The 26,134-nt window shown below is 42.1% G+C and overlaps 1 protein-coding gene across 1 annotated transcript; it reads left to right on the top strand.

The window, feature by feature from the left end:
• The first annotated feature begins 426 nt into the window (after positions 1-426).
• On the top strand, positions 427-21,440 carry Serinc3 (serine incorporator 3). The gene is made up of 10 exons (XM_075962979.1): positions 427-583; positions 4,483-4,644; positions 6,792-6,988; positions 9,851-9,930; positions 12,104-12,241; positions 12,986-13,155; positions 15,994-16,084; positions 16,515-16,695; positions 19,593-19,817; positions 20,523-21,440. The coding sequence occupies exons 1-10, from the start codon at positions 545-547 to the stop codon at positions 20,659-20,661; spliced, it is 1,422 nt and encodes a 473-aa protein (XP_075819094.1). The 5' UTR covers positions 427-544; the 3' UTR covers positions 20,662-21,440.
• The last annotated feature ends 4,694 nt before the right edge of the window (positions 21,441-26,134 follow it).

Below are 26,134 nucleotides of genomic sequence, written 5' to 3'. Positions count from 1 at the left end.
AGGTTTGCCTGGAATTCTTTATGTAGCCTAGGATAGCCTTGGATCCTGATCCTCTCTAGTGCTGGGACCACAGGTCCTAATTGGTTATTACATGCATGACCCTGTTTGCCTCCAGCCTTACAAACATTCCATCTCTCCATAATCACAATGTACTGGCCAGCCACAATTAAACAGCTTGTAGGATGTTTAGTATGGATGCAGCTTCTTCACAGAACTACAGTTCGCGGGGGATGCTCTGTGTCTCTCTGCGCCATTGTGCACCCTAGGATCACCAGCGCCCCAAGTGAACCAGGGGCTGTTTACCCTGAACCCTTTGTGGCCCCTGCATCTCCAGCAGCCATAGCTCCGCCTTCCCCCTCCTCCTCAGCCAATGAGTCTGTGAGCTGTGGGCGGGGCCACTCGATGACGTGCTGGGCGTCCTACGAAGGGCGGGCCCTATTTCCGGCTTGAGAAATCGTCGCGTTTCTGAGGCGACGCCTGAGCCGGCAGTTGGCCACCGCGCAGGGAAGCCGCTGGGAGCGGTGGTCTCGGCCCCAGCGTCACCATGGGGGCCGTGCTAGGCGTCTTCTCCCTGGCCAGCTGGGTGAGTCCCGAGCGAGACCTTGGGCCTCCGGCGCCCGAGGCGCGCGGCAATGGCTGTCAGGTCGCCCACGGCGGGCCCGACCCTCTCCGAGGCCCGCGGAGAGGAGCGGGCAGGCGCGGACTGCGCGTGGGCTCCAGGCCCGGGGAGGCGAGTCCCAAGGTCGGGGTGCGGCGGCAGGGCTGGCCCTCGGCTGGCCCTCGGTGTGGGTTGAGGGTGGCGGGAGGCCGGGCCGCCATTGTTTACTATTCCGAAGCTCCGCCCCCGCGAGCCTTCCGGACCCTGGGTTCCGGCGGGATGGGAGGGGGAGCGGCGAAGCCGAGGTTACTAGGAGGGGATGCGTGAGGGGGTTGAAAGTGGCGTCGTGAAATTTAGGGTCCCCGGAGCCAGTTTTTCCCCCTAGCTCGGCATACGCCAGCGCTCTGCAGATCTGGTTGGGGAACGCGGATTTCAAGTCAGCCCCGCGGCAGCTCGGGTTCAGACGGGACTGGCTGTGCCATTTATTTAATTAGCGCTGCGGCCTAAACATTGTGGGATGAAACAACCTGGCATTTCTGTCCTCCAGAGCTGTTGTGAGAAGAAAGTGCAGAAATCAGTCAAGTCACTTTGTCACTGTTAAAACATTTTAAGAAGTTAATTTTAGGGTCTGGGAAACCGAGAATATACTGAATAAGCTAAGAAATCTGCCTCAGAGAAGCATGTTACATTGAACCACTTCCTGATTGTTTACTCATTCCCGAACTGATGTAATGAACCAAGGATTCAGTCTCTGCTTCGTGGCAGGGGTAATGTCTTAAATACCTTGTTCGTTTTTCCCTGGATAGCATCATTTCAGGTTTTGGTTTTATATGAAATGATGCAATCCAGGTATTTATATCTAGAAACTGCTTTATGTTTTATTCTTTTTTTTCCTTATGGGGTTAATAACAAGAGTGGAATGAGGGAAGAGAATAGTAGGAAATTAAAGGCTGTGGAGAGCCAGGCATGGCAGATCATTTGTTATCAGCACTTGCAAGGCCCTGTCTCAAAACAGGAAGTGGCAAATACAGTTTATGCAGGTGTCCGGAGACTGGGTTTAATCTAACCCGACTGCCTATCTCCCATCCCCCCCCCCCAAAATAGGGAGGGGAGGATATCAAGGGGCCAAGTCATGAAGATACCCACTGTATAGTTTTATTTTTTAGGTAATGTTTTTTTTACATCTGAAAGACCCTCCAAGAGTGTCTTTCCTCTGGGGAGACCCTTCCCAAGGAACAGCGAGACCACTTGTACGGATGCAAACAGCAAGAGGTTTATTCAGATACACAGGTACCTGGGGCGACAAAGTCTCTCAGAGGACTTGTGCGCCTTCAGGTCGGGGTAATGGGTTTATATGTTTTGGGGAGCAAAAAGCACGGTACAGAAGCGAGAAGCGTAGTTACAGGGTTTTCGTTGGTCAGTTTGAATGTGGCCGAGTTCAGGTAGGGACAAGGTCCCTAGTTCCCGAGAATTCAGATATGGGCTGCCTTGGCTCTTATCTAGGGCAGACCGGGTGTCTTTCTTGGTATTCACCGTTCCTCCCCGCCTGGGACAGACGACGCCCAGCCACGTTCTTGGTATTCCCTGTTCCTCCCCCGGCCCAGCCACAGGTGTCTCTATCTCGTTTTGGCAGTTTCTAAACTGCCCTTTGTTCAAACCCTGAATATTCAGTACAAGCCTTGCAAAATGGCGTTACCGGTCCTAAGTTGTTTAACAAGCTGGGGGGGGGGGTCTTTCATCTGGTGCTAAGCTGCTTAGCAAGCTGGACGGGGGTCTTTCACATCTTTTTTATTTTATTTTATTTTTTTGTATTTAAGATTGAACCCAGGACCTTGCTTATGCTAAAGGTGTCTCTTAAAAAAGTTCCCAGGCTACACCCCCATTCCCCACGCTAGCCTCACACTCACCATCCTGATGTAGCCTCCAGAATAATGGGATTACAGGTCTATGTTACCACTCCAGGCAAAGGATTTTAGCCTTTGCTTTTTTTACTTTGTAGCCCATGTTGGCCTCGAACTTGCAGCAATCCTACCTCAGCCTACCTAGTGCTGGAATTACAGGTGTGAGCTCCCACAACTGGCCTGTATGTTTTAACAGAACCCTTCAAATTATTATTATTTGGGGGACAGGATTTCACTTTGTAGCCCAGTGCTGGGGTTACAGATGTGTGCTACATTGCCTGACTTTCCTTTTTTTTTTCCTCTGAAAAGAGCATATATATGTAAGTCTAGAGTTCTTGGTGATAAGTAACTCAGGTGGTCGGATCTTGCTACTTGGACAGTTGACTTAGAGAAAGAGGCAAAGGGATCTTATTGTGAGGTTACAGAGTTGAGTCTTTTGAAAACGTAAGTGAGATTGATGTAAGTGGGATTGATAAGTGATGTTTGTTTGTTTGTTTGTTTTTTAAAGGTACCTGGAGGGACAGCCGTGGGTGCTGGGAACCGAACTCTTATAGTTTTGGTTGTGAGACTAGCCTTTAACGGCTGAGCCATCCCTCCAGGCCAGTGATGTTTGTTTTACATTGGCCTGAGAAGGTGGCTTTCCCTAGCTTTAAAACTTCCCTTTAAATGGGCATGTCTACATTGTCTACAAGTTGCTCTTCTAAGTCAAATGAGGGAGGCTTTCAGACTCTAGGTTTTTGGCTTGAGCAAGAGTTGCAATGTTCTTTTTTCGAAATGGAAAAAACAGGGTGGATAGTAGACAGGCAGATTGACAGTACTTACTCATTTCCTACTATGCAAAGGTGTAAAGTACAAAGCTAAAAGTGGCCTCCCCTCAAGGTGTTTATGACCTGGAGAAGTAAATATGGGTATTGATTTGCTGGAACTGTCTAGCAAAGTAGCACAGATAGGTCTTGAGCCATAGCAGTGGGTGGAAACTGCCGATGTTTCAGAGTTGTTGCCTTCTAAGGTTGATGAGAGAATATGTCTGACATTTTGGTTGCTGGTAGTTTTTACTTTCTTTGGTTTGTAGATTTGGGCTTGGGGCTAATAATACCCAGGATGTGAATACTCTACCAAAGACAGGAAAGGACAGTAGAGAGCTTATTAAGTACACTGTATAGCTGCTGTTCATTCTAAGGGATGGTGGCTCAAATCTGGCAGTTTCAGTGTAGTGGTGGTTCCCTGGGTGGCTGTATGAAGTTCATTTCTTGATGGTTAGGCAGAATTTTTATTATTTTCCTGAGAAATAAAATTTACAGGGTAGTTTGTTTGAATTAACTATCTGTGCAGGGTAAATGGTTTAAATGGTTTACAGGGGGTCAAGCTTCAAGCAGAATCCAAGCCTAGTCATTAAAGAGTGGAACAGACTGGGCAAAGTGGCACATGCTTTTAATCCCAGCACTTTGGAGGCAGAGATGGGCAGATCTTTGAGGTTGAGGCCAGCCTGGTTTACAAAGCAAGTTTCAGGACAGAAGAGAGACCCAGGTGGTGGTGGCTCTCTGTGAATTCAAGGCCAGCCTGGTCTAAAGCTGTCCTAGTTCTAGTACAGGCTATAAAGAAACCAACCCTGTCTAAAAAAAAAAACAAAAACCAAAACCAAACAAACAAAAAAAAAACCCAAATAAATAAAAGAATGAGTGGAATTTTTTGTTTTGTTTTTTTTTCAAGATACAGTTTCTCTAGAAACAAGCTGTTTCCCTGACCTGGAACATTGCTCACATTAAATAGGATTCTGTTAAAACCACTTACCCGTTTGCCTCACAGCATTGAAGGATCTCTCTCTTGGTTTTCGAGACAGGGTTTCTCTCTGCATAGCTTTGGAGCCTGTCCTGGAACTTGCTGTGTAGACCACTTGCCTCTGCCTCCTGAGTGATGGGATTAAAGCCACCACCCGCCCAGCTAGTAAAGGAGCTCTTATGGCTCGTGGTGTTGTTGTTACAGGTTCCATGCCTCTGTAGTGGAGCGTCATGTCTGCTGTGCAGTTGCTGTCCCATCAGCAAGAATTCCACTGTAACTCGACTCATCTATGCTTCCATTCTCTTCCTTGGCACTGTTGTGTCTTGCATCATGATGACAGAAGGGATACAAACTCAGCTAAAAAAGGTAAGTAGAAGTTAAAGCATTTTTACCATGGTTATTTTTTATTACTTTTTATATTTTACAATCCTTTTACTGTTAATATTCAATATTCAATCAAGATCACTTAAGATACTTTTTTAAAAAATATTTATTATGTATGTAATATTCTGTGTGTATGCCTGAAGGCCAGAAGAGGTCACCAGACCCCATTACAGATGGTTTTGAGCCACCATGTGGTTGCTGGGAGTTGAACTCAGGACCTTTGGAAGAGCAGGCAATGCTCTTAACCTCTGAGCCATCTCTCCAGCCCCATTTAAGATACTTTTAAAAGATTTATTTTCTGTGTATGAGTGTTCTGCCTACATGTATGTATGTTGTCATATCTGTAGAGGTCAGAAGAGGGTGTCATGTCCCCTGGAACTGGTGTTAGGGATGGTTGAGAGCCACCATTTGAGTGCTGGGATCTGAATCCCAGTCCTCCACAAGAGGAATAAATACCTGAGCCATTTCTAAAGCCCAAGTAATTTAGGGCTTTTTTTTCTCCTTCGAGACAGGATTTCTCTGTAGCTTTGGAGCCTTTCCTGGAACTAGCTCTTATAGACCAGGTTGGCTTTGAACTCACAGAGATTCAGCTGCCTCTGCCTTCCAAGTGCAGAGATTAAAAGTGTGCACCACCACTGCCCAGCTAGTGCTTTTAACATCATTGATATTATTACAATTATTATTATTTTTGTTGTTGTTTTCTCGAGACAAGGTTTCTCTGTAGTTTTAGAGCCTGTCCCACAACTAGCTCTTGTATACCAGGCTGGCCTCGAACTCACAGAGATCCGCCTGCCTCTGCTTCTAGAGTGCTGGGATTAAAGGTGTGCACCACCACTGCCCAGCCTGCTGGGCTTTTTTTAAATTTTTTTTTTAAACAATTATTACTATACATAGTCTAACAACCCAGAGGAAACAATTTAGAAACGTTTTATCCTTGTTTGCATAAGCTTTAAGCTACAATATTCTTTTACCTTTAGAAAGAGTTTGTAGCTGAAAAATTCTGTAGGAAAATTGAAATAACCTCAGGAAGGTGGGCTAATTGAGGACCCGACCAAGCCCAAGCCCATAGCTTCATCCTGTGTTCTACCACTGAGCTACATCCTGTCTTCAGAGAAGGGCTTACTAAATAATTCAGGCTAATCTTAAACTGTGTAGTGCAGGTTGACTTGGAACTTGTAGTCATTTTACTTCAGCCTCTCAAACTTTGGGATTACAGGCTTAACAGCTGTAACTAGTCAGCTTTAAAAAAGTGTGTGTATGTGTGTCTTAGTGTTTGTATTGCTGTGAAGATCACAGCATCTCTTATAAAGGAAAACAGTTTCAGAGGTTCAGTTTATTATGACAAGGAAATGGAGGCATGCCGACAGACATGGTACTGAAGAGGTAGCTGAGAGTCTTAAATCTTGCAGGCAACCAGAAGTTGACTGAGACACTGGGCAATATTATGAGCATAGGAAACCTCAAAGTCTATCCCTAAAGTGGCACACTTCCTTCAACAAGGCTATACCTACTCCAATATCTCCTAATAGTGCCAGTCCCTATGAGATTATGGGGCCCAATTCAAACTACCACTATACATATAATGTGTACAAGTGTTTTTGCCTGCATGTATGTATGTGTACTATGTGCATGCCTGGTGGTGTCTTTGGAAGTCTGAAGAAGGCATTGGTTCACATGGCTCGAGTTATGGATGGACAGTTGTGAGCAACTATGTGGGTGCTGGGAACTGAATCCTGATCCTCTGTAAAAGCAACAACTGCTTTTCATGACTAAGCTGTCTCTCCATCCCAGCTTTTGTTTTTAAATGTAATTGTTTATGTTCTTAGGTAATAAGAATGTAGTCAATTGGAAGTCAGAAATTTCAGTTCTCAGTCTTTTTCATTTTATCTATTATGGATATAGTGTTCTGCCTGCATGTATCCCTGCATGCGAGAAGAGGGCACCAGATCTCGTTACAGGTGGTTGTGAGCCACCATGTGGTTGCTGCGACTTGAACTCAGAACCTTTGGAAGAGCAGCCTTAACCTCTGGCTTTCTTTTTTTTCTTCACAAGTCCTGCTTCTGGATTGAGATAACATTTCTGTAGTGTTGATACTCTCATGGTGGCATTGAAATTCCTTGTCTCCTCAGATTCCTGGATTCTGTGAAGAAGGATTTCAAATCAAGATGCCTGATATACTAAAGGCAGAGAAAGATTGTGATGTGCTGGTCGGTTTTAAAGCTGTATATCGGATCAACTTTGCTGTGGCCATCTTTTTCTTTGCCTTCTTTTTGCTCATGTTAAAAGTAAAAACAAGTAAAGATCCCAGAGCTGCAATACACAATGGGTATGTAAGATTGTCTTTTTTTTTTTTTTTTTTTTTTGGTCTTTCAAGACAGGGTTTTTCAGGACAGGTAGCATTGGAGCCTGTCCTGGAATTCCTGTAGGCCTTGAACTCAGAGATTGCCTGCCTTCGCCTCCCAAGTGCTGGAATTAAAGGCGTGTACCTCCACCACCCACAAGATTGTCTTTTAATATTCGTGGTTCCTCACCTTCAGCTGTTGATATGCCATTTGAATGGAAGCAATGCAATATTTAATCAGTGGTTAGATATATTCATAGAAGGTTATTTATTATAATTTTTTGATAGCTTTCTTTCAGTTGCTTAGAGTACCTTGTAAAATAGGTGAGACACCATGCTTAGACACTTTGTTTTTCATTTATAGATAAACATGTGCCTGAGACACATACTCTTAACAGAAGCACACACATAGTATTATACAAGGAAGTTAGAACAGAAAAAAAAAATTAAGGAAAAAAATGGGTTGCTTTTCTTGCTTCTTCCTTCTGACCAGTTCCTCTTTGACATAAATTCTCAGTTGGAAGCTGATGGGAGCTTTGTAAATGTTATGTTTGTTATAGATGTAGTAACTGAATTTCAGAGAAGCAAAATATTTTGCCTAAGATCTTTTAGGTGGGAAGATAGGGGTGAAGTTCATGTATATTCAGTTCCCAAAGCTTCATACTTTATGTTCTGGCATGCAAGCCATGTTGGCTGGTTGGTTGCTTTGGTTGGGTTATTTGAGATGGGGTCTCATCAGCCCATGCTGGCCTTGAAGTCCTGATCCTCTCACCTCCACCTTTCTAGTAGGATTACTGGTTTGTATCTCCATACCTAGCTCAAGACAGTAGTAAAGGTTATAGACTGAAAATCAGATTTGGTTCTGGCTTTTTTGCTAATGAGCACTGTGATTATGGACAAAGTATCTGTGTCCTATTATATTTTTTTTGTTAATGTTTTTCTAAATATTTTTATATATGTTGATCAGGTGCTCTGGAATTGGAGTTATAGACAGTTGTGAGCTGCCATGTGTGCTGGGAATTGAACCTTGGTCCTCTGGAAGAGCAGTCAGTGCTCTTAACTGCTGAACCATCTCTCTAGCCCCTTGTGTCCTATTTTGTAAATGGAGGATTGGGGGATAATTTCTTCCATAAATGATTCTTCCATAAATGTACTCTCCATGTAGCTAACACTGTTAGAACTTACAATTCTAGAAAAGCATTACCTTTATGTGCTAAAAGTAAGAAACCTCCAAAATTTACTCATGAATGTAAATGACTTATCTTGCATGCTAATTGTTAGGTTACAGACCCTATAGCTGCGCTGTCTCACAAAACCCCAACATACATTAAATAAATCTTAAAAAAAAAAAAAGAAAGAAAGAAACAAGGAAGGAAAGAGAGAAAATCTTCAAGGGCCTGCTTTGAAGACTTTCACTCAGGGTTCAAAAAGAGAAGCCACAATAAGTGTAGGTTCTAAAGTCTAATGGCTGTAGGAAAAGAATCTTCTCTCACACGCTTTTCTATTCATGTGCTCTTTATTTTTTTTCTAATGGTTTATAATTTCTCCTATCTTTTTTTTAAAATATTTATTATGTATACAATATTCTGTCTGCGTGTTTGCCTGCAGGCCAAAAGGGGGCACCAGACCCCATTACAGATGGTTGTGAGCCACCATGTGGTTGCTGGGAATTGAACTCAGGACCTTTGGAAGAGCAGGCAATGCTCTTAACCTCTGAGCCATCTCTCCAGCCCCCAATTTCTCCTATCTTATTCCCAATCTATTTTTCCATCTCCTGCTGTAAGAAATTCCCAAGCATACATCTGTTTATACTTAGCAACTTGTTAGTAATAAAAAAACTACAAGGAAAATTATTAAGGACACAGGCATTGTTGGAGGATATATAGCAAAACTTATCAGCTAGTTTGTAGCAAACTACAGTTGCATCTGTGAGGAGGTCCAGACTGTCTTAAAGAAGCCACTGCAGGATGCAAAGGGATAAAACTAGACCATTGAGAGATCTAAGCAAAAGGCAAAGAATATGTGCATGATTTTAAATTTCTAAAGAGTGATTATAATACCTCGACGTGGCTAGTCAGTTAGGCAGTATTGGTTTCTTGAAGTACTAAGTAAGATAGAACAAGGAGAGACACCTGCAGTTTCGCCCTAATTCATCATAAATCCTCTGAGAGGCTTAAGTCCTACAAGGCCAGACACCTGCAATTTTGTCCTTGACACATCTGGCCAGCTTGCTCTGTCAGTAAGGCTAGTGATAGAGAACAGGCTTCTGAATTTCTCACTGTAATGTGAATAACATAGTGTAGAGAGTAGTCATACTTTTGACCGTCCACAGATATGTATGCCCGTAAGATTGAGATGTAATCATGAGATCACATGTACACATTACATGACAATGCATGGTAATGGGGAGATGACGTAGCTGTTACTGCATAAGCGAATTATAGATGAAAGCAACAGTTTTCAGAGTCAGTGGCCCTGCTGGCTTTGCTGGGCAGGGTTCCTCCATCTGAGAATAATTTCTTGGGTGGTTTGACATCTGAATTATCAATTGCTTATAAGATGTAATTGTGTCTAGGCCCACAATAGGTCATGAAAAATAGCTCCTGACAGGTATCTTTCTGCTTCAACCTCTGTAGTAATTGGATCAGGGGCATATGTCACAAGGCCTTGTTTAATATATTTTGTGTGAAATATTGAGTGAAATAGCTTTGGGTCAAATGAAGAAACAAGCCTAGACATATATGTTTCAAATGCTATTTGGGCTTTTTTTGGTAGCAGAAATGCATTTTTCTCAGTGTAAGAATAAAAGTTAGCATTTCTCTTAAGTGTGATTTTGTTCTTTAATAGGTTTTGGTTCTTCAAAATTGCTGCCATTATTGGTATCATGATTGGATCTTTCTATATCCCTGGGGGCCACTTTACTTCAGGTATGGACTGCTGAAGGGTTGATGTGTGTAACTCTGTGATTAAGAGCTGGCCTTAGAGACATGGTGTCTAGTTGTGTGACCATACATTAAGACAGTGATGAATTAAAACTAGGAGATATTTTGACCACTTCTCAGCTTTTCTGGAACTATATGTTAATTTTATACTAAATAGTTTATCTTCTCATTTCGTGAGGAAAAGTCTTCAGAGAACTTATCAACACGAGGGGTTTTGTTTGTTTGTTTGTTTGTTTGTTTATCTCTGTAGCTTTGGATCCTGTCCTAGAACTAACTCTCGTAGACCAGGCTGGTCTCGAACTCACAGAGATCCACCTGCCTCTGCCTCCCAAGTGCTGGGATTAAAGACCTACTCCCCCACTGCCTGGCCAACATGAGGTTCTAACACTCCCATACTGACTTTTCCCTGTCCTACTTTGCTTCTGTGACATGGCATCAAGTGACATCTGACAGTTTCCTATTTGTTTCCCCCCATCTCCCTAAAAGGGAAGGGAACATCTTTTTTGTTGTTGTTTTTGGTTTCAGTGTGTATTCTGGAGCTCAATTTATAGATCAGGCTGTCCTAGAACTCTAGAGATCCACATTCCTTTGTCTCTTGAGTGCTGTGCCGGCACCACTGCCCAGTTTAGGAGAAGTCTTAGGAAGTTATTTAGAATGTGAGGTCTTAGTGAATTGATGAAATAAGTAACACCATCTTGTCCTAACTCTATTTTGTGTCTGCCTAGACACTCCTCAGCCTTCCACTCCCCAATAGTCACATCTACCTTGGCAGTCTATTTTGGACTGTGACCCTGACCATGGTCCAGATGAACTAACCAAAATAATTTTGTTTGTACAAGCTAAAACAAAAGTAGATAGAGGAAGTGTAAATAAAATTGTCATATGGTATCTGGAAAATATTTCTAAACTCTGCAGAAAGATGTTACTACAATGCTACTCAGACACTGTAATTGTGGTTTTTGTCTTTAAAAACGAGCTTGAATACCAAAAGACATTTTGGAAGCATTAGCCTACTCTTGGTCTGGCCGATTTTAAAGAAGTACTCTTAACTGATTGTTGATAACTATCTTTCATGAATCAATTCACCAGACTCCCTGTGCTACAAACTGAAGCAAGTCTTAAAAGGTCTCGAGGGTAAAAGGCACTTGCCACAAAGCCTGATGACCAGCCTGAGTTTGAACCCTGGATCTCACATGATAGAAGGAGGGGGCTGACTCAAAGAAACTATTCTCAGATGTCTATTTGATTCACTCATGCTCAGTATACTCACTCACTCACTCACTCACTCACTCACTCACTCACTCACTCACTCACTCACTCACTCACTCACTCTTGGGGACCAGCCTTGACAAAAACGTGTCTCGCGAGGGTAAAGGCTTAGGGATTTGAAATACAGTAGAGACTATGAAGACGAGAATGAAAACAATAAAATGGAGAAACATAGGATAGTATCAGGAGGGAATTCCAGTGAGCACTGAAAATTCGCGCACTTTAATTTCCAACGGCTTAAAATACCCCTGACCCCATGAGGTTAGGAGTAAGACAAAAGACTGCATTAACATGATACAAGGAAATAAACTTACCAATTGAAAGTCACCAGCTACATTTATAGCAACATTCTGTTGCTAGAACAAAACAAGTCACCAAGTCAGGCACAAGTCCTAGACCAAAATATTCTGTTGGCAAACCACTCCCTGGGTGGAATCCAAAGTTATCTCCATAAAGGGAACTGGAACTTAGTTGGATCCTGAGACTTTTGTTTGAGGTAGAACAATCTACTTCCCTATTCCTGGAGCACAAGGTCTGGCAATTAGCCACACCTGTTGGTAGTAACCTTGAGAGTAGAACTCTGTCTACACCTAGGTGGCACCCCCTGTTTTTTTTTCCTTTGAGGTAGAAGCACAAATGTGGAAACAGGCTCACATTTTCAGGCCTCCACAACACACACATATGTAAAATGCTTGTAAAGGTAGGAAATCCCCTGACATTCCTTAAAGAATACCTATAAGTTTGAAATGATAATCAAACTGCACTGTTGTAGACAGAATGTCTTTACTGCCTGTCCTTTACCAGAGTTGAAGTCTGCTCATAAAGTTCAGCAGCTATATTCTGAAATGTTACTGTTATGGTGAAGAGTAACTGTTGCCTTTGTTTACAGTCTGGTTTAGTGCTGGCATGTTAGGGGCCACTTTCTTCATTATCATCCAGCTGGTGCTCTTGGTAGACATGGCTCACTCTTGGAATGAATCATGGGTAAATCGAATGGAAGAAGGAAACCCAAGGCTCTGGTATGCTGGTAAGTGCCTAAACTCATTGCAGAACGTCATACTGCTACCTTAAGTAGGGAGTATAATAAAATCTCCAGTTTTGAATATATAAACTCAATTTAGGGCTTGTTTTTTTTTTTTTTTTGAGACGGGGTTTCTCTGTTAATAGCCCTAGCTGTCTTGGAACTAGTTCTGTAGGCCAGGCTGGCCTCGAAGTCAGAGATCTGCCTGCCTGCCTGCCTCTGCTGAGATTAAAGGCTTGTGCCACCACCTCCCAGCTAAGGCTTACTTTTTAAAAACAGTATGTTTATGTGTGGGGAGGTGTTATATCTGCATTTATGTCTGTACCACATTTATGAAGTACCTGTGGAGGCCAGAAGAGGGAATCAGATTTCCCTGGGACCGAAACCCCTGTCCTCTAGAAGAGCACCCACAAATGCTCTCCAACCCCTATAACTGTCTTTTAAAAAGCTAGTTTGTCATTTAAGCCTATTGTGAATTGTATGCCTTGCTGGAAGGTGAGCATAGTCTGTTCATCATTGGAGTCTGTCAGTAATGGAACTATACTGCTGAGATGCTAAGAAAACATTTCTAGATTTAGATTCAATTATATGACTGACTGACTATGTGAATGGAAAGGAACTATTTTCCCAGACCAGGGAGGTTATATCATTATTTGTGATGGGAGCCAGGTTTAAGTAGCCAGTGGCTACAGAGTGAAATTGTCTCAAAGAGAGCCTGCTGGATATTCATATTGTTTTTTCCTTTTCCAGCTTTGCTGTTTTGTACAAGCTTGTTTTATATCCTTTCCATCATATTTGCTGTGTTGTTCTACATCTTCTACACCAAACCAGATGGCTGCACAGAAAATAAGGTCTTCATCAGCCTTAACCTGATTTTTTGTGTCGCTGTTTCTGTTGTATCCATTCTCCCCAAAATTCAGGTATGATGGTTTTCTATTTTCTCTTGTGAAAGACTTAGAATTAATGCTAGCCTAGCTTAAGTTGCAGGCAATGTTTTATCTGTATTTAGCTACTTAAATATTTCTCCATATTGTTGTTAAATATTTGTAATTACAGCTTAGTGATCGTGTATATGCTATTGAGTGGCTATTTTTTTTACTTTCTTTTTAGTTTTTAATTTTATATTTTGAGATATTCTCATATTATAGTCCTAGCTGGCCTAGAACTCACCAGACAGTCCAGACCTTGAACTTTGGGACCTCTTTGGCATGTGCCACCATGCCCGGTTGAGTTCCTATATCTTGATGATATTCATTTCCTGATCATTAAAAACTAAGTAGCTTGGGGATGGTGAGTTGCCTCATGGGTAAGGTGCTTATTCCTGAGCTTGGTACCTGGAGTTCCAGTCCCAGGACGCATAGGGTAGACGATGAGAACTGACTCCTGCATGTTGTCCTGTGACCTTCATACACACATATACTGTGGCACACATGTCTCTACACATACTTAATAAATATATTTAAACAGAACTTAAAGAGAAGAAAGTAGTCCTGCTCCCAAAACTAGGTAACTTGAAGCTTGGTGTGGTAATGTCCATCAGCAATTTCGGCAAGTTTGAGATCATCCTGGTCTACATGGTTAGTTCCAGGCTCGCCACGGCTATGTAGTGAGACTCTGGCTCAAAGAACTGAAACCAAAGAAATAAAACCTTAACAGAGTCTTAAATGTGAGTAGAATGTTTTTTATATGTTTGGCTTTTTACATTCTGTAGCTCAGACTGGCCTTGGATACCTGATTATTCATCCTCCACTTCAGTAGTGCTAGAATTGCAGACATGAGCTACCAAGCTCAGTTTTTATTCTAAGAGTAAATGTGGAGGTGACTTAGTGGATAAAACACCAAACATAGGAAGAGACCTGAGTTCAGATCCCCAAAGCTCATGTAAAAAGCTGGGCATGGTAGTCATATCTGTAATCTCAGTGTTCCTACTGTGAGAGGAGTGGAGACTTGAGAACCAGCTAGCCTGGGAGATGTAGTGGGAGATGGAGAAAACAAGGAAGGACTGATAACCAGTGTTCTCTGACCTCAAAACACTTACCAAGGCATGCACCTGTTAGTTACACACATGCACATACACAACATAAACACTTCTTTTACAAATTGATAAAATTAAGGAGACTAGAGAAATGGGTGAGCTACTTACTGGCAGTAAGTATTGCTCTTTCAGTCCACAGCCGCCACATCAGGAGGCTCATCACCTCCAAGGACATCCACACATTAGTGGCTTGCACTCAGTCAGATACATAAACACATGATTGAAGATAAATTAGGAAAAAAAAATGATGAGAATCAGTGTAAACCTAGGAGGCTGAGGTTGGAAGATTTCTTCAAGTGAAGGCCAATCTGGGCCACTGGAGTTCTTAACTAAAGGAAAGAGAGAAAAGAGAATTTAAGAGAATTATTTTAAATGTGAGAAAACTAAAATGAGTATGGTTGGATATGCCTGTAATCCCAGATGGCCTTGCTTTTTTCTTTTTCCTTTCCTTTGTTTTGTTTTTCAAGACAGGATTTCTCTGTGTAGCTTTGGCTTCTGTCCTGGAACTTGCTCAAACTCAAGAGATCTGCCTGCCTCTGCCTCTGCCTCCCAAGCGCTAGGATTAAAGGCGTGTGCCACCATTACCCAGTTACTTTTTTTCTTAAAGTGAAAAAAATGCCTGGGTTTGTAGTACATCTCTGTAGTTCCAGCTGCTTAGAAGGCTGAAGTGTAATAATCCCTTAAGGAATTAGAAGCTAGTCTAGAAAACCTTAGTGTTGTGACCCTTTCTCAAAACAGCATGAGGGAAGTGTCTGAGATGGCTCAGCTTATAAGGGTGCTTATTAGATGACCCCTGTGCCATCCCTGGAACCCATCATGTAGAACTAACTCCTGACCATATTTGAGGTTCCGCACCCACCATAGAATACATAAATAGGGGCTGGAGAGATGGCTCAGTGGTTAAGAGCATTGCCTGCTCTTCCAAAGGTCCTGAGTTCAATTCCCGGCAACCACATGGTGGCTCACAACCATCTGGAATGAGGTCTGGTGCCCTCTTCTGGCCTGCAGACACACACAGACAGAATATTGTATACATAATAATTAAATAAATATTAAAAAAAAGAATACATAAATAATTTTTTTTAAAGCATGAGGGACTGGGTTTGTTGCTTGAATTTTTGCTAGAGGCTCACACAGCCTGCACAAGGGTGAGTTTCAGCCCAGAACCAGGCATAAGGATCAGTTGTTTCAAGGTCATCATCATCTTTGGCTACCTAGTGGGTTTAAGACCAGCTTTGAACTACATGTGATCTTTCTCCAAGAAAAAAAAATATTTTCATTTACTTTTTTTTTTTGTTAGCTCACATTTAATTACTAAGTGGACATGGTACATCTCTAGTTCCAGCAGTCCTGGAAGCTGAAGCAGGATTGAATTTGGGCAACTGTATCCAGAAAAAAAGAATAAAAGCCAAAATGGACATTTCCAAGAAGTGATTGGTCATCTAGCTATTTTGTGGTAGAGTTGAGTGGATTTTTCTTCATATAATGAGGTTAGAAACTGAAAGCCTTTGTGTGATACAAAGGAATTTTCAAGATTGTGAAATGCTTTGCAAACCAGCAGCAGATGTGTTATCTTATTTTGTAGAATAACTGAAACTGAAGGGCTACCTGTCATCTTTTAACTGTCAGAAAGCAGGCTTTCAAGTTCTAATAATTGAGTGCATCCCAGGGGGTCATTCATTCCGTACAGATTAAATGGCATTGTTTTTGTTTGATTCCACAGGAACATCAGCCTCGCTCTGGCCTCCTGCAGTCCTCCATTATCACTCTGTACACCCTTTACCTCACGTGGTCGGCCATGACTAACGAACCTGGTAAGGGAATGTCCTAACTCATCAGTAGATGTGCTCCTTTGCTGGGTATACAAACTGGAGCTAGAGCAAATGCGAAACATAGAAAACTACGTGGAAATGGTCAGTGTTCTCAGTAGATTTCAGCTATTTACCTTTTAAGTAACTGGAATAAAAGTGGGGATGCGCTCCTGTTTGGAAGCTAAAATGGTCTGTTAAACATCACAAAACCAATGAAGTCACAATAGATATTTATAAAACTTAACTACTTTTTCTAAAGGTAGATCATCGGGTAAGATGTAAATACAGTACTGATTGCTAAGTTTCAGGTTCTTCTAAACATACTTTTCCTGTGTTTCACAACACAGCTAAATGGTGTGTAGGCAAGCCCTCTGATTTTCCTTGGAACACGAGTGAGCTGTAACTAATGATAGCAAAACTTTCCCATTTTCAGACCGTTCCTGCAACCCCTCTCTTATGAGCATCATTACACACTTAACTTCACCCACTGTGTCTCCAGCAAATTCAACTACTCTTGCTCCTGCTTATACTCCACCGTCACAGAGTGGACACTCTAAGAGTTCCGATGATTTTTGGGGGCTGTTTATCTTTGTTGTCTGCCTTATATATTCTAGGTAAGTTCTAGATAAGAGGTGCTTAATACAAGATTCTCATGAAAGTGAATAATATGTTTTAAAAGCAGTGTAAAGAATTAAAATAACTTATTTATTTCAAGGCAGGGTTTCTTTTTTTTTTTTTTTTTTTTTTTTTTTTGGTTTTTCGAGACAGGGTCTTCTGTAATCAAGGCAGGGTTTCTCTGTGTAACTACGGAGCCTGTCCTGGAACTAGCTCAGTAGACCAGGCTGGCCTTGAACTCATGATCCTCCTGCCTCCACCTCCACCTTAGGCAGATCCTACCAGCATGCTTCCTTCAATACAAGTTCTTTGCATATCTTTGCAAGTGTATGTATATGTGTATGTGTATTGAGGGAGCAACAGTTGCACCATAGTGCACGTCTGAAAATTGTTAATGGACATCTTGTGGGACGTGGATCTCTCCTTTCACCATGTTAGTCCTGGGTTATCGGGCTTGGCAGCAGGCATCTTTACTCACTGAGCCATCTTATTGGCCCCAATTTTAAAAGATTATCTAGAGTAGGGATGAGCAAACTACTGCAGTTAGACTGGTTGGTTACTTTTAGATTTTTTGTTGAGGGAGGAGCTCATGTCCAGGCCAGCTTCACATTTGCTGTTTAGCTGAAGATGAGCTAGAACTAGTTCTTCAGCCTTAACCTCCCACGTGGGTAGGTGTCTGCCGGGGCACAGAGGTCATAGGACAACTTTCAGGAACTGGGTCTCCTTCCCACTCTGCAGTCCAAGGCTGTAATTAGATTGTCAGGGTTTACCTGCACCTGCTGAGCTTTTTGTTTTGTTTTGTCTTTTTCCAAGACAAGTTTTCTCTGTTTAGCCCTGGCTTTTCTGGAATTTGCTTTATAGACAAGGGTGGTCTGGAATTCAGGTTGGTCTGCCTGCCTCTGCCTCCCAAGTATTGGGATTAAATGGGTACACCACCATGCCAAGCTATCTTACTCACCCATTTTTTTTTCAAAGTCTTGTAGCCTATACTGACCTTGAATTCTGCATTCTTTTTAGTGATAGGATTATAGGTGAGTGCCACCACTCTGAGCTTGTTTTATTTATTTTATTGTCTATAAAATAACTTTGTTTTATGCATGTATGTTTATCTGCTTGTCATATGTATATGCACCACTTAATTCCTGATCGTTCTGTATCAGCCTTCTGAGTGTTGGCATTACAAGTTCACCATGGTACAACGTGAACTATAGAAATAGGTACCTTCTGTATATAACAGCGTGCTGAAATAAGTTGCTGGTTATCTTTTTCGTGTCTAATTGCTATGGCTAGAACTTAGGGTGCAATGTTAAATAGTAAATTCAACAGTGGGATCTTTGCTTTGTTGTTGATCTTGAGAGGGAGCAGTTTTTAGTTTTTGTCTTTCATTATTAAGTATGACGCTGGTTTTGTGTTTACTGATGGGCTCCTATCAGTTGAAAAGTCTATATTCTTTCTTTGAGTATTTTCTTTTTCTTTCTTTCTTTTCCTTCTCTAAGACAGGGTTTTTCTGTGTAGCCTTGGCTGTCCTGGAACTTAACTCTGTAGACCAGGCTACAGAGTAAGTATCCACCTGCTTCTGCCTCTTGAGTGCTGGGATTAAATGTGTGGACTGCCATTACCGTCACTTTGAGTATTTTCATCTTGAAAAATACTAAATTTTGTCATATGCTTTATCTGTTGAAATGATCGTGTAGTTTATGTCATTTATATTTTTTCTTTAGCCATTAATTCGTTCTAGTGAGCGTCTGCAGTGTTGGAAATCCAGATGCCTATAGTTGATGTTAAGGAGTTCTTTGAATTCCTCTCAAGGCAGGATTGTCAAGTGCTGGGACAGGACACCTAGAGATCACTGGGAAGTAGGAAGAAGCCTCTCACCTGTCATAGGGAGGAATGATACCAGGGAAGAATTTCAAGAGGTCATGGCACTGAGACAGAAGTGAAGGATGAGTAAGTGTGTAGTCAGAGACTGCTGACTTGTTTCCCGACTGCTCAGACCCAAATAATCACACAGAAACTATTTTAATTACAACACTGTTTGGCCAAAGCCTCAAACATGTTTCTAGCTAGCTCTTAAATCTTAAATTAACCCATTTCTATTAATCTTATGTTTCGGCATGAGGCTGTGACTTACTGGTAAGGATCCAGCATCTGTCTCCTTAGGCAGCTACATGGCATGTCTCTGACTCTGCCTATTCTCTCTCTATATCTCTTCCAACCTGGCTATATTCTGCCCTGCCATAGGCTGAAGCAGCTTCTTTATATTCATTAGCCAATAAAAGCAACACATATACAGAAGAATGTCCCACATGGTTAATGAATAAAACTGTTTCGGCCAGTGGCTTAGAGTAAAGCCAGTTGGGAAATCTGAACAGAGATATATATATATATATAGGCATAGTCAAGGAAACACCATGTAGCTGCCAAAGGAGATAGACACCTGGAAATTACCTGGTAAGCCACAGCATTGTGGCAATACCTTAAGATGTAAGAATTAATTAATAAGAAGCCTAAACTAATAGGCCAAACAGTGTTGTAATTAATACAGTTTCTGTGTGATTATTTGAGTCTGGGCAGCCAGGAAATGAACGAGCAGTCTCTTTCTAATAAGTTGGCTAGGAAGAGCTAGGTGGTATATTACAAGCATAGTAGAGGCAGTTATGTTGCAGTAGAAGAGACACTGGGTAGCGTGCTTCTGGAATTGAGCCATGAAGTAGCAACTACTAAGAAGAGCACCATCCTGTAATTAATAGGCAGCAGGTTGTATCTTTGGATAGGGCTTTCAGCAGGCTTTCTATGTCTAAAGTAGGAACAGCCCAGAAATAACTTAGTCGTACATGGGTCAAAGACATCTGAAATGGCTCCCTTTTGATGTGATTTTCTTGGGATTACTTTCCAGCATCCGTACTTCAAGCAATAGCCAAGTTAACAAGCTGACCCTCTCTGGGAGTGACAGTGTTATCCTTGGTGATACCACCAATGGAGCCAATGATGAAGAAGATGGACAGCCTCGTCGGGCTGTGGACAATGAGAAGGAGGGGGTGCAGTATAACTACTCCTTCTTTCACTTGATGCTCTGCTGTGCTTCTTTGTACATCATGATGACCATAACCGGCTGGTACAGGTAGGAGGAACAGACAAAGATAGAATACTCAGCCCTTGGGAATGCCTATATATCTAAGTGAATTGTCCTTATTATGGTGTCCTTCTCTGTCTCAGAGAATGAAGCTGTCTGTATTTAGTGTCCTTTTCTGGAGTCCTTTTTGTTTGTTTCAGATGGTCTAGCTTCAAACTTGCTCTTGTTCTGCTACATCCACCTAACTCCTGGGATTAAGAGCATGTGCTAACATGCCTTGCTTGAAATAGAACCCAGTAGGAATTCTTTGTGGTTCAAATTATTGGTCGCTTTAAGAAAATCATGGCATAAAACCATTTGGCCTGATACTGACATATTTTTTTCCTGTGCTTTTAGAAAGGCAATATTAAAGTCTTCTGGTCAAGGTAATAATATCCTAAGCAGGAACCATTTCAGGGAGACTATTTCCATTTTGCTAGTAACTAGAATAATTCAGATGGTAGGTACATAAGAACCTTGCTAAAAGAATAGTTATATCTTTCATGTTAGCAAGAAGGAAAATGCTGTTTGAGAGGCAGAGTCTGTTGGTCATAGTAACTTAAAATAGCTTCTTAAGTCCCTACTAGAACCATAGTAGTAGCTAAGTCTCCCTGAGGGGTTTCTTGGCATTGGCCAGGGTGAGTGAGTGGTATAGGAAGGATTCAGCTTCACAATATTAAGTTTCCTTCCTCTCCCCCTTCTTGTTTTTCTTAGTCCTGATGCCAAGTTCCAGAAAGTATCCAGCAATTGGCTAGCTGTGTGGGTCAAAATGGCCTCCAGCTGGGTGTGCCTCCTCCTTTACCTCTGGACTCTTGTGGCTCCACTCATCCTCACAGGTCGGGACTTCAGCTGAGCTTCGGAGTGCCAAGGATACTGCTAAAGCTGACAAAGCTCCTTTGCTGAAAACACATATCCCTTCTCGTTTCATCCACTAAACTGTTAAGTGAACGCTTTACAAATTTGGCTGTATTAATGTTTATATCAAAAGGCAAGAAATGAATAATGCTTGATGCAGAATCTGAACTTTCATATATATACATATGTTTATTTGTAAGGCTATAGCACAAAGGGAACATTTTGTGTTTTAGCGTGAACTACAGCTGTGCTGTGAAGAGAGTTCTTTATAAAGACCTGTAGATTCCTACTTGGGTCTAAAATGTAAGTTAGAAGATTGATGGATATTTGAGGCTATCTTTAATATATTTCTATTTCAGTTTCCTTAAAAACCAAAAAGGGAATGCATTAATCCACAGTTTCCTCAGTAGAGGTCTTTGGTGAGTGACACAGGCACACTGTTTCTTCCATTGGTTCTTCAGAGGTAGCATCCTGGTTTGTGGAAAGGAATTATGGATGTAGGTCCTTCCCCAGAAACCTGGCTGCTGATAAGGCTGAGAGAAGGCTATTGAGTTCCTTTACTTTTTATACTACACTGCTGCTTGATAGAAGTCTGTGGCTTTGTCAGATATGTCATCCCAGTAAATGCTTTGTAGATTTGATTAAATGAAAGTTCACTTGGGAAAACGCCGCAGTGTTATGTACTGATCTTGTTATAAGTGTGTAAAAGTCAGAGGCATGTTAGTTTATTACATTTGCATTATAAAAGTACTTGATTAAAATAGATATTTAGTTTCTTGTTTGTTTGTTTGTTTTTTTTAGAAAGGGTCTTTTCTTTGTATCCCAGACTTGTCTGGAACTCAAATCCTACCTTAGCTTCCAAGTACTAAAATGTAGCTCTGAGATACCATACCTAGTTTCTTTCTTTTTTGGTTTTTCGAGACAGGGTTTCTCTGTGGTTTTGGAGCCTGTCCTGGAACTAGCTCTTGTAGACCAGGCTGGTCTCGAACTCACAAAGATCCGCCTGCCTCTGCCTCCCAAGTGCTGGGATTAAAGGCGTGCGCCACCACCGCCCGGCCATACCTAGTTTCTTAAGGCTCCTTCTTCAATTGGCTTTGGTCAGTATTATTTGTTTGCTTGTTTGGAGAGTCCCCTGTCAATCTGACATTTCAGGCAGATGCTTTGCTTCTCTTCTGGCACTTAAGATATGACTAGTAAGTGAAGTCTTACGTTCATTTAGAAACTATCCCTAATATTTTCTCTGGTAAAGACCAAAGTAAGTAAGAGGTAGTTAAGACCCTGTCAAAGAAGATAGTACTGAAAAGCAGCCCAGTAGGAATAAATAATAAAATAGGCTTTTCAACAGAATCTGGCCAAGTGTCTGTACTATACCCTGTAGGGGTAAAGACATGAAAGATACACATTCTTCTTTCTTGGGCTTAAAGTTAATGAAAATGAGCTGACCAACGTGGGACAACTCATGAGGAGAGGTCCTAGATAGAGGCTAGTACAGTGGACTTCCTAGTGAGAATGCCCTTAGGATTTGTAACTTTGGTTCATACCAGATACCAGGGCAATTTATCTGAGATTTGAAATAGAGAAGTAAAGAGGGTTTGGGGGGAAATTGATAGCTTAGACCCTTTCCACATTATTGTTTAAAGTGGATAGGAGAGATTGATTTCTGGGAGATTCTGGTTTAATCTGTGTAGATAGGTTCTATTTGGGATCCTAGTTGTATCAAAAGGATGAAAGTTGTCCTTTCAAATGATAAAGGTTTGGGAGTCAGACCTTCTAGGTCTCTCTATCTGAGCTATGCTCTTTTCTAGCTATTAATTGGCCTTCAAATGTTTACTGAGTACTAGTGTGCTTGTGACCTTGAGCACGAAAGTCCTGAGCCTCACTCAGGGTCATTACTTCATACCTGAGATTGGAGATAAAGATGTCTCATAGAGTGAATCTGTTTTGAGCACTTTTGAAAGTAAGTGCCAATGTCACTATGGATTAAAACAAGACTAGATGAAATTTAAAAGGTCAGAGATGTTCAGAATCTGATAGAGGCTGGGTTTGAGGTGATTTTAGAGAATCATACAGATTATCAGCTGACTAGAGTTGGAGGCTAGGGAAGCTGGGCTTGACGGGAGTTATTGGAACCACTGTCTAGGTTCATGTGTGGAAATCAAGTTACAAGGATTTGTGGGCAGAGAGGCTTGGCCTGTGATCTTAACTATAAGGCAGATGCCCTGCTCTTAGCAGCAGGGGAGTCACAGTCAGACCTTTAAAGTTCCTAAATTTCATTTTTTTTAAAATTTAATTTAATTTTATTTGTTATTTGGAGACAGGATTTCTCTGTAGCTTTGGTGCCTGTCCTGGAACTAGCTCTTTAGGCTAGACTACAGAGAGAGGGGTCCTTTAAGGAGTTCTGCCCCTTCTACTCACTAAACACTGAGATAGATTATAGGCAGCAGCCACCATGCTCAGCCTAAAATTTTATCTTGCTAACCAAAGGCACTGCCAAAAATAGTCTTGGAAATAAGGGATGGTAGCACCCGTCTATGATCCCTGGTACTAAGGATGCTGAGGCAGGAAGATCACAAACTCTAGCCCTGCTTTGGCTATAGGTCATGTTTTAGCCTGAGCAACATAGGGGACCTTATCTTAAATAATAAAAGACACATAGGCATGTAGCTTAGTGGTGAAATATTTGCCTAGCATGTATGAGGTGCTGAGTACAGTCCCCAGCGAGTTCATTTTCTCCCATAAACCAGCCATGGGTCTGGTTATTGGTAGAATTTTTGAACTCTTAGACCATAACTCAGTTCTGATTTAAAGCAGGACAGCTTTTTGTCTATGAGAAATCCTTACTTGACTCCTTTTTCTTACATAGGAAGCTAAGCTAAGTGTTCTGCTAATGGGTGATCTCTGGTTATTGACAGCAAATGCCAGGCCTGTGCTGCTTAACAGGGATTGTACTTCATCTCTTTATTCCTCTTGTATTGGTCCATTTATCCTGTTACCCAGGTACACAAATTAGTAGCCTGCGCAGTGATGTCCTGATTCTTTTTTTTTTTTTTTTTTTTTTTTTTTTTTTTTATTTTTCGAGACAGGGTTTCTCTGTGGTTTTGGAGCCTGTCCTGGAACTAGCTCTTGTAGACCAGGCTGGTCTCGAACTCACAAAGATCCGCCTGCCTCTGCCTCCCAAGTGCTGGGATTAAAGGCGTGTGTCACCACCGCCCGGCGATGTCCTGATTCTTGCTGTGTGACTTAAGCCTATCTTCAAGTGAAGAATAAGATACCGTGTAGCTGGAGATGGAGCTCAGATACAGTATTTGCCTAGCATGCCCAAAGCCTTGGGTTTACCCGTTAGCAGTCCTCCTGCTCCCAAAGGTCATGTGAATAGCTACATTTGTAGTGATTTAACAATATCTACTGCTGTGTGGTTGGTGGTTACCTTCCTTTCTCTCTTTAAACTGAGGTTTATAAGAAGGTGGTTTGTCCAAGGTTACCGAGAAAATGGCAACGCAGAGAGAAACCTCAGGCTTAAAGATAGACCTCATTGCTCCTGGGCCCATCAAGGTATAGGAGACAGAATAGACGAAAGACACACAGGGAGAGACTGCTTACCACTTCCACATCACCTGATTAGGCACTAGTATCTTTTTCTTTGAGATAGCCTTGATATGTAACCCTGGCTGGACTAGAACTAGCTGTATAGACCGAGCTGGCCTCAAACTCAGAGTGCCCTGGCTGCCTCTGCCTTCTGAGTGCTGTGTTTAGAGTGTTAGCTTTCACGAGCATCTTCAGGTCATCTCTGTAATGGACTGGGGTCCAGGTAAGGACATGAACTTGTTTGTTTTTTGAGACAGGGTCTCTGTAACATGGTTCTCCTAGAACTCACAGAGATCCCCGTGCCTCTGCCTCCCTAGTGTTAAATGATTAAAGGAATGTGCCACCATCGCCCAGCATGACATGAACATTAATTTCTTTTTTTTTTTAAGATTTTTTTATTATGTACACAGTGTTCTGTCTGTCTATATGCTTGCTGGCCAGAAGATGGCATCAGACCTCATTACAGATGGTTGTGAGCCACCATGTGGTTGCTGGGAATTGAACTCAGGACCTCTGGAAGAGCAGTCAGTGCTCTTAACCTCTGAGCCATCTCTCCAGCCCATTAATTTCTTTTTTTAAAAAAATCCTAAGGAGAGTGATGGCTTAAAGCTATTATTACTAGCTTTTTTTTTTCCTTAATGGCTCTGAGGATCAAATCATGACTTTTGGTTTTTCGAGACAGGGTTTCTCTGTAGCTTTGGAGCCTGTCCTAGTACTCACTCTGTAGAACAGGATGGCCTAGTACTCACAGAGATACGCATACCTCTGCCTCCCAAGTGCTGGGATTAAAGGTGTGTGCCACCACTGTCCATTTTTAAATCCATGGCTTTTTGCATGCTGATCATCTCTAAGCCACAACCCTAACCCTACTTTTACCAACCTTAAATCCAGTCACATAGGACTTTTACTGGCTGTGGCAGTGTTCAACCACTGCCATGTGCTTTGGAAGGCTGAAAACGTTCTGCCTTAGACCATGGAGAGGTACTGATCCTCACAATTGCCTTACAGTGGCAGTAAAGAGTCAAGACTTCCCCAGAAAGGCTCACCTAGAGAGGGTGCTCCACTGTAACGTGCACATTTGCCTGTTGCCTCACCGGAAGCCAGCAGTAAGCCTACATCCTGTGCTAAGAGTTTCCCAACTAACTCAACCACTATGCCAGCCAGACTGCTGCCTGCTCTGGGACATTACACGTCCTCTATGAACAAATAGCGGGCAGCAGCTTAGTGTGTGTGGCACTAATCCTACACCAGCAGCCCCCTATAGTCTGGACTTGTTCTCTGTTACAACCCTAGCTGTTCTGAAACTATCTGTGTCCTGGAACTGGCCTTGAACTCACAGAGAGGCATGTACCACCACTACTTCTTGGCCTTTTGACTAAGATCAAGTGGAACAATGGGGGTCTAGTGATGTCCAAGCTGACCCCAAACTTGAGCCTCAGCTTCTAGAATGTTTCTCTGAAAGATTGTCACTCCACCCATCATGCCCTCCTGATACAGGATCCATCCTGGCTTGGAATGTCCTTGGCAAGCTAATTAACATTTTTGGGCCCTGTTTTTCTCATGGGAGCAATATACTTCATAGTATCTGAAGATTTAAATGAAATGATGTACTCTGTGTACTTGGCACATCTGCCCATGCCACAGGAGCTCTTTAGGAATCATTAGCTATCACTGGAAGGATTCAGGGCCAGTCCAGAGAAAGATCTCAAGTCTTGGGAACTGAAAAATGCATGCCTCTACCACTGTGTGGAACTAAGGTCATTTTTCTTTATACATAACTAGTGTGTTCTAAGTGTTCATGATCTTCAGTGGCAGCCAGTGCCTGCCACAATGCCCCTCCCAAGTCCATCTAGAGGGCAGGAAGCTGTACTTGGGCCCATGGTTAG

Source organism: Microtus pennsylvanicus, chromosome 2 (assembly GCF_037038515.1).
Source record: "Microtus pennsylvanicus isolate mMicPen1 chromosome 2, mMicPen1.hap1, whole genome shotgun sequence".
Taxonomy (NCBI): domain Eukaryota; kingdom Metazoa; phylum Chordata; class Mammalia; order Rodentia; family Cricetidae; genus Microtus; species Microtus pennsylvanicus.
Note: the sequence above shows the minus strand (reverse complement) of the source record. Positions and strands in the feature narration are given on the sequence as shown.

What these genes read in the sequence shown, in the direction of transcription:
- Serinc3 (XM_075962979.1), top strand. Translation starts at nt 545, where the DNA reads ATGGGGGCCGTGCTAGGCGTCTTCTCCCTGGCCAGCTGG. An exon ending in GTCTGCCTTATATATTCTAG is followed by an intron (nt 16,696 to 19,592) that starts GTAAGTTCTAGA and finishes ATTACTTTCCAG; the next exon opens with CATCCGTACTTCAAGCAATA. An exon ending in ACCATAACCGGCTGGTACAG is followed by an intron (nt 19,818 to 20,522) that starts GTAGGAGGAACA and finishes TGTTTTTCTTAG; the next exon opens with TCCTGATGCCAAGTTCCAGA.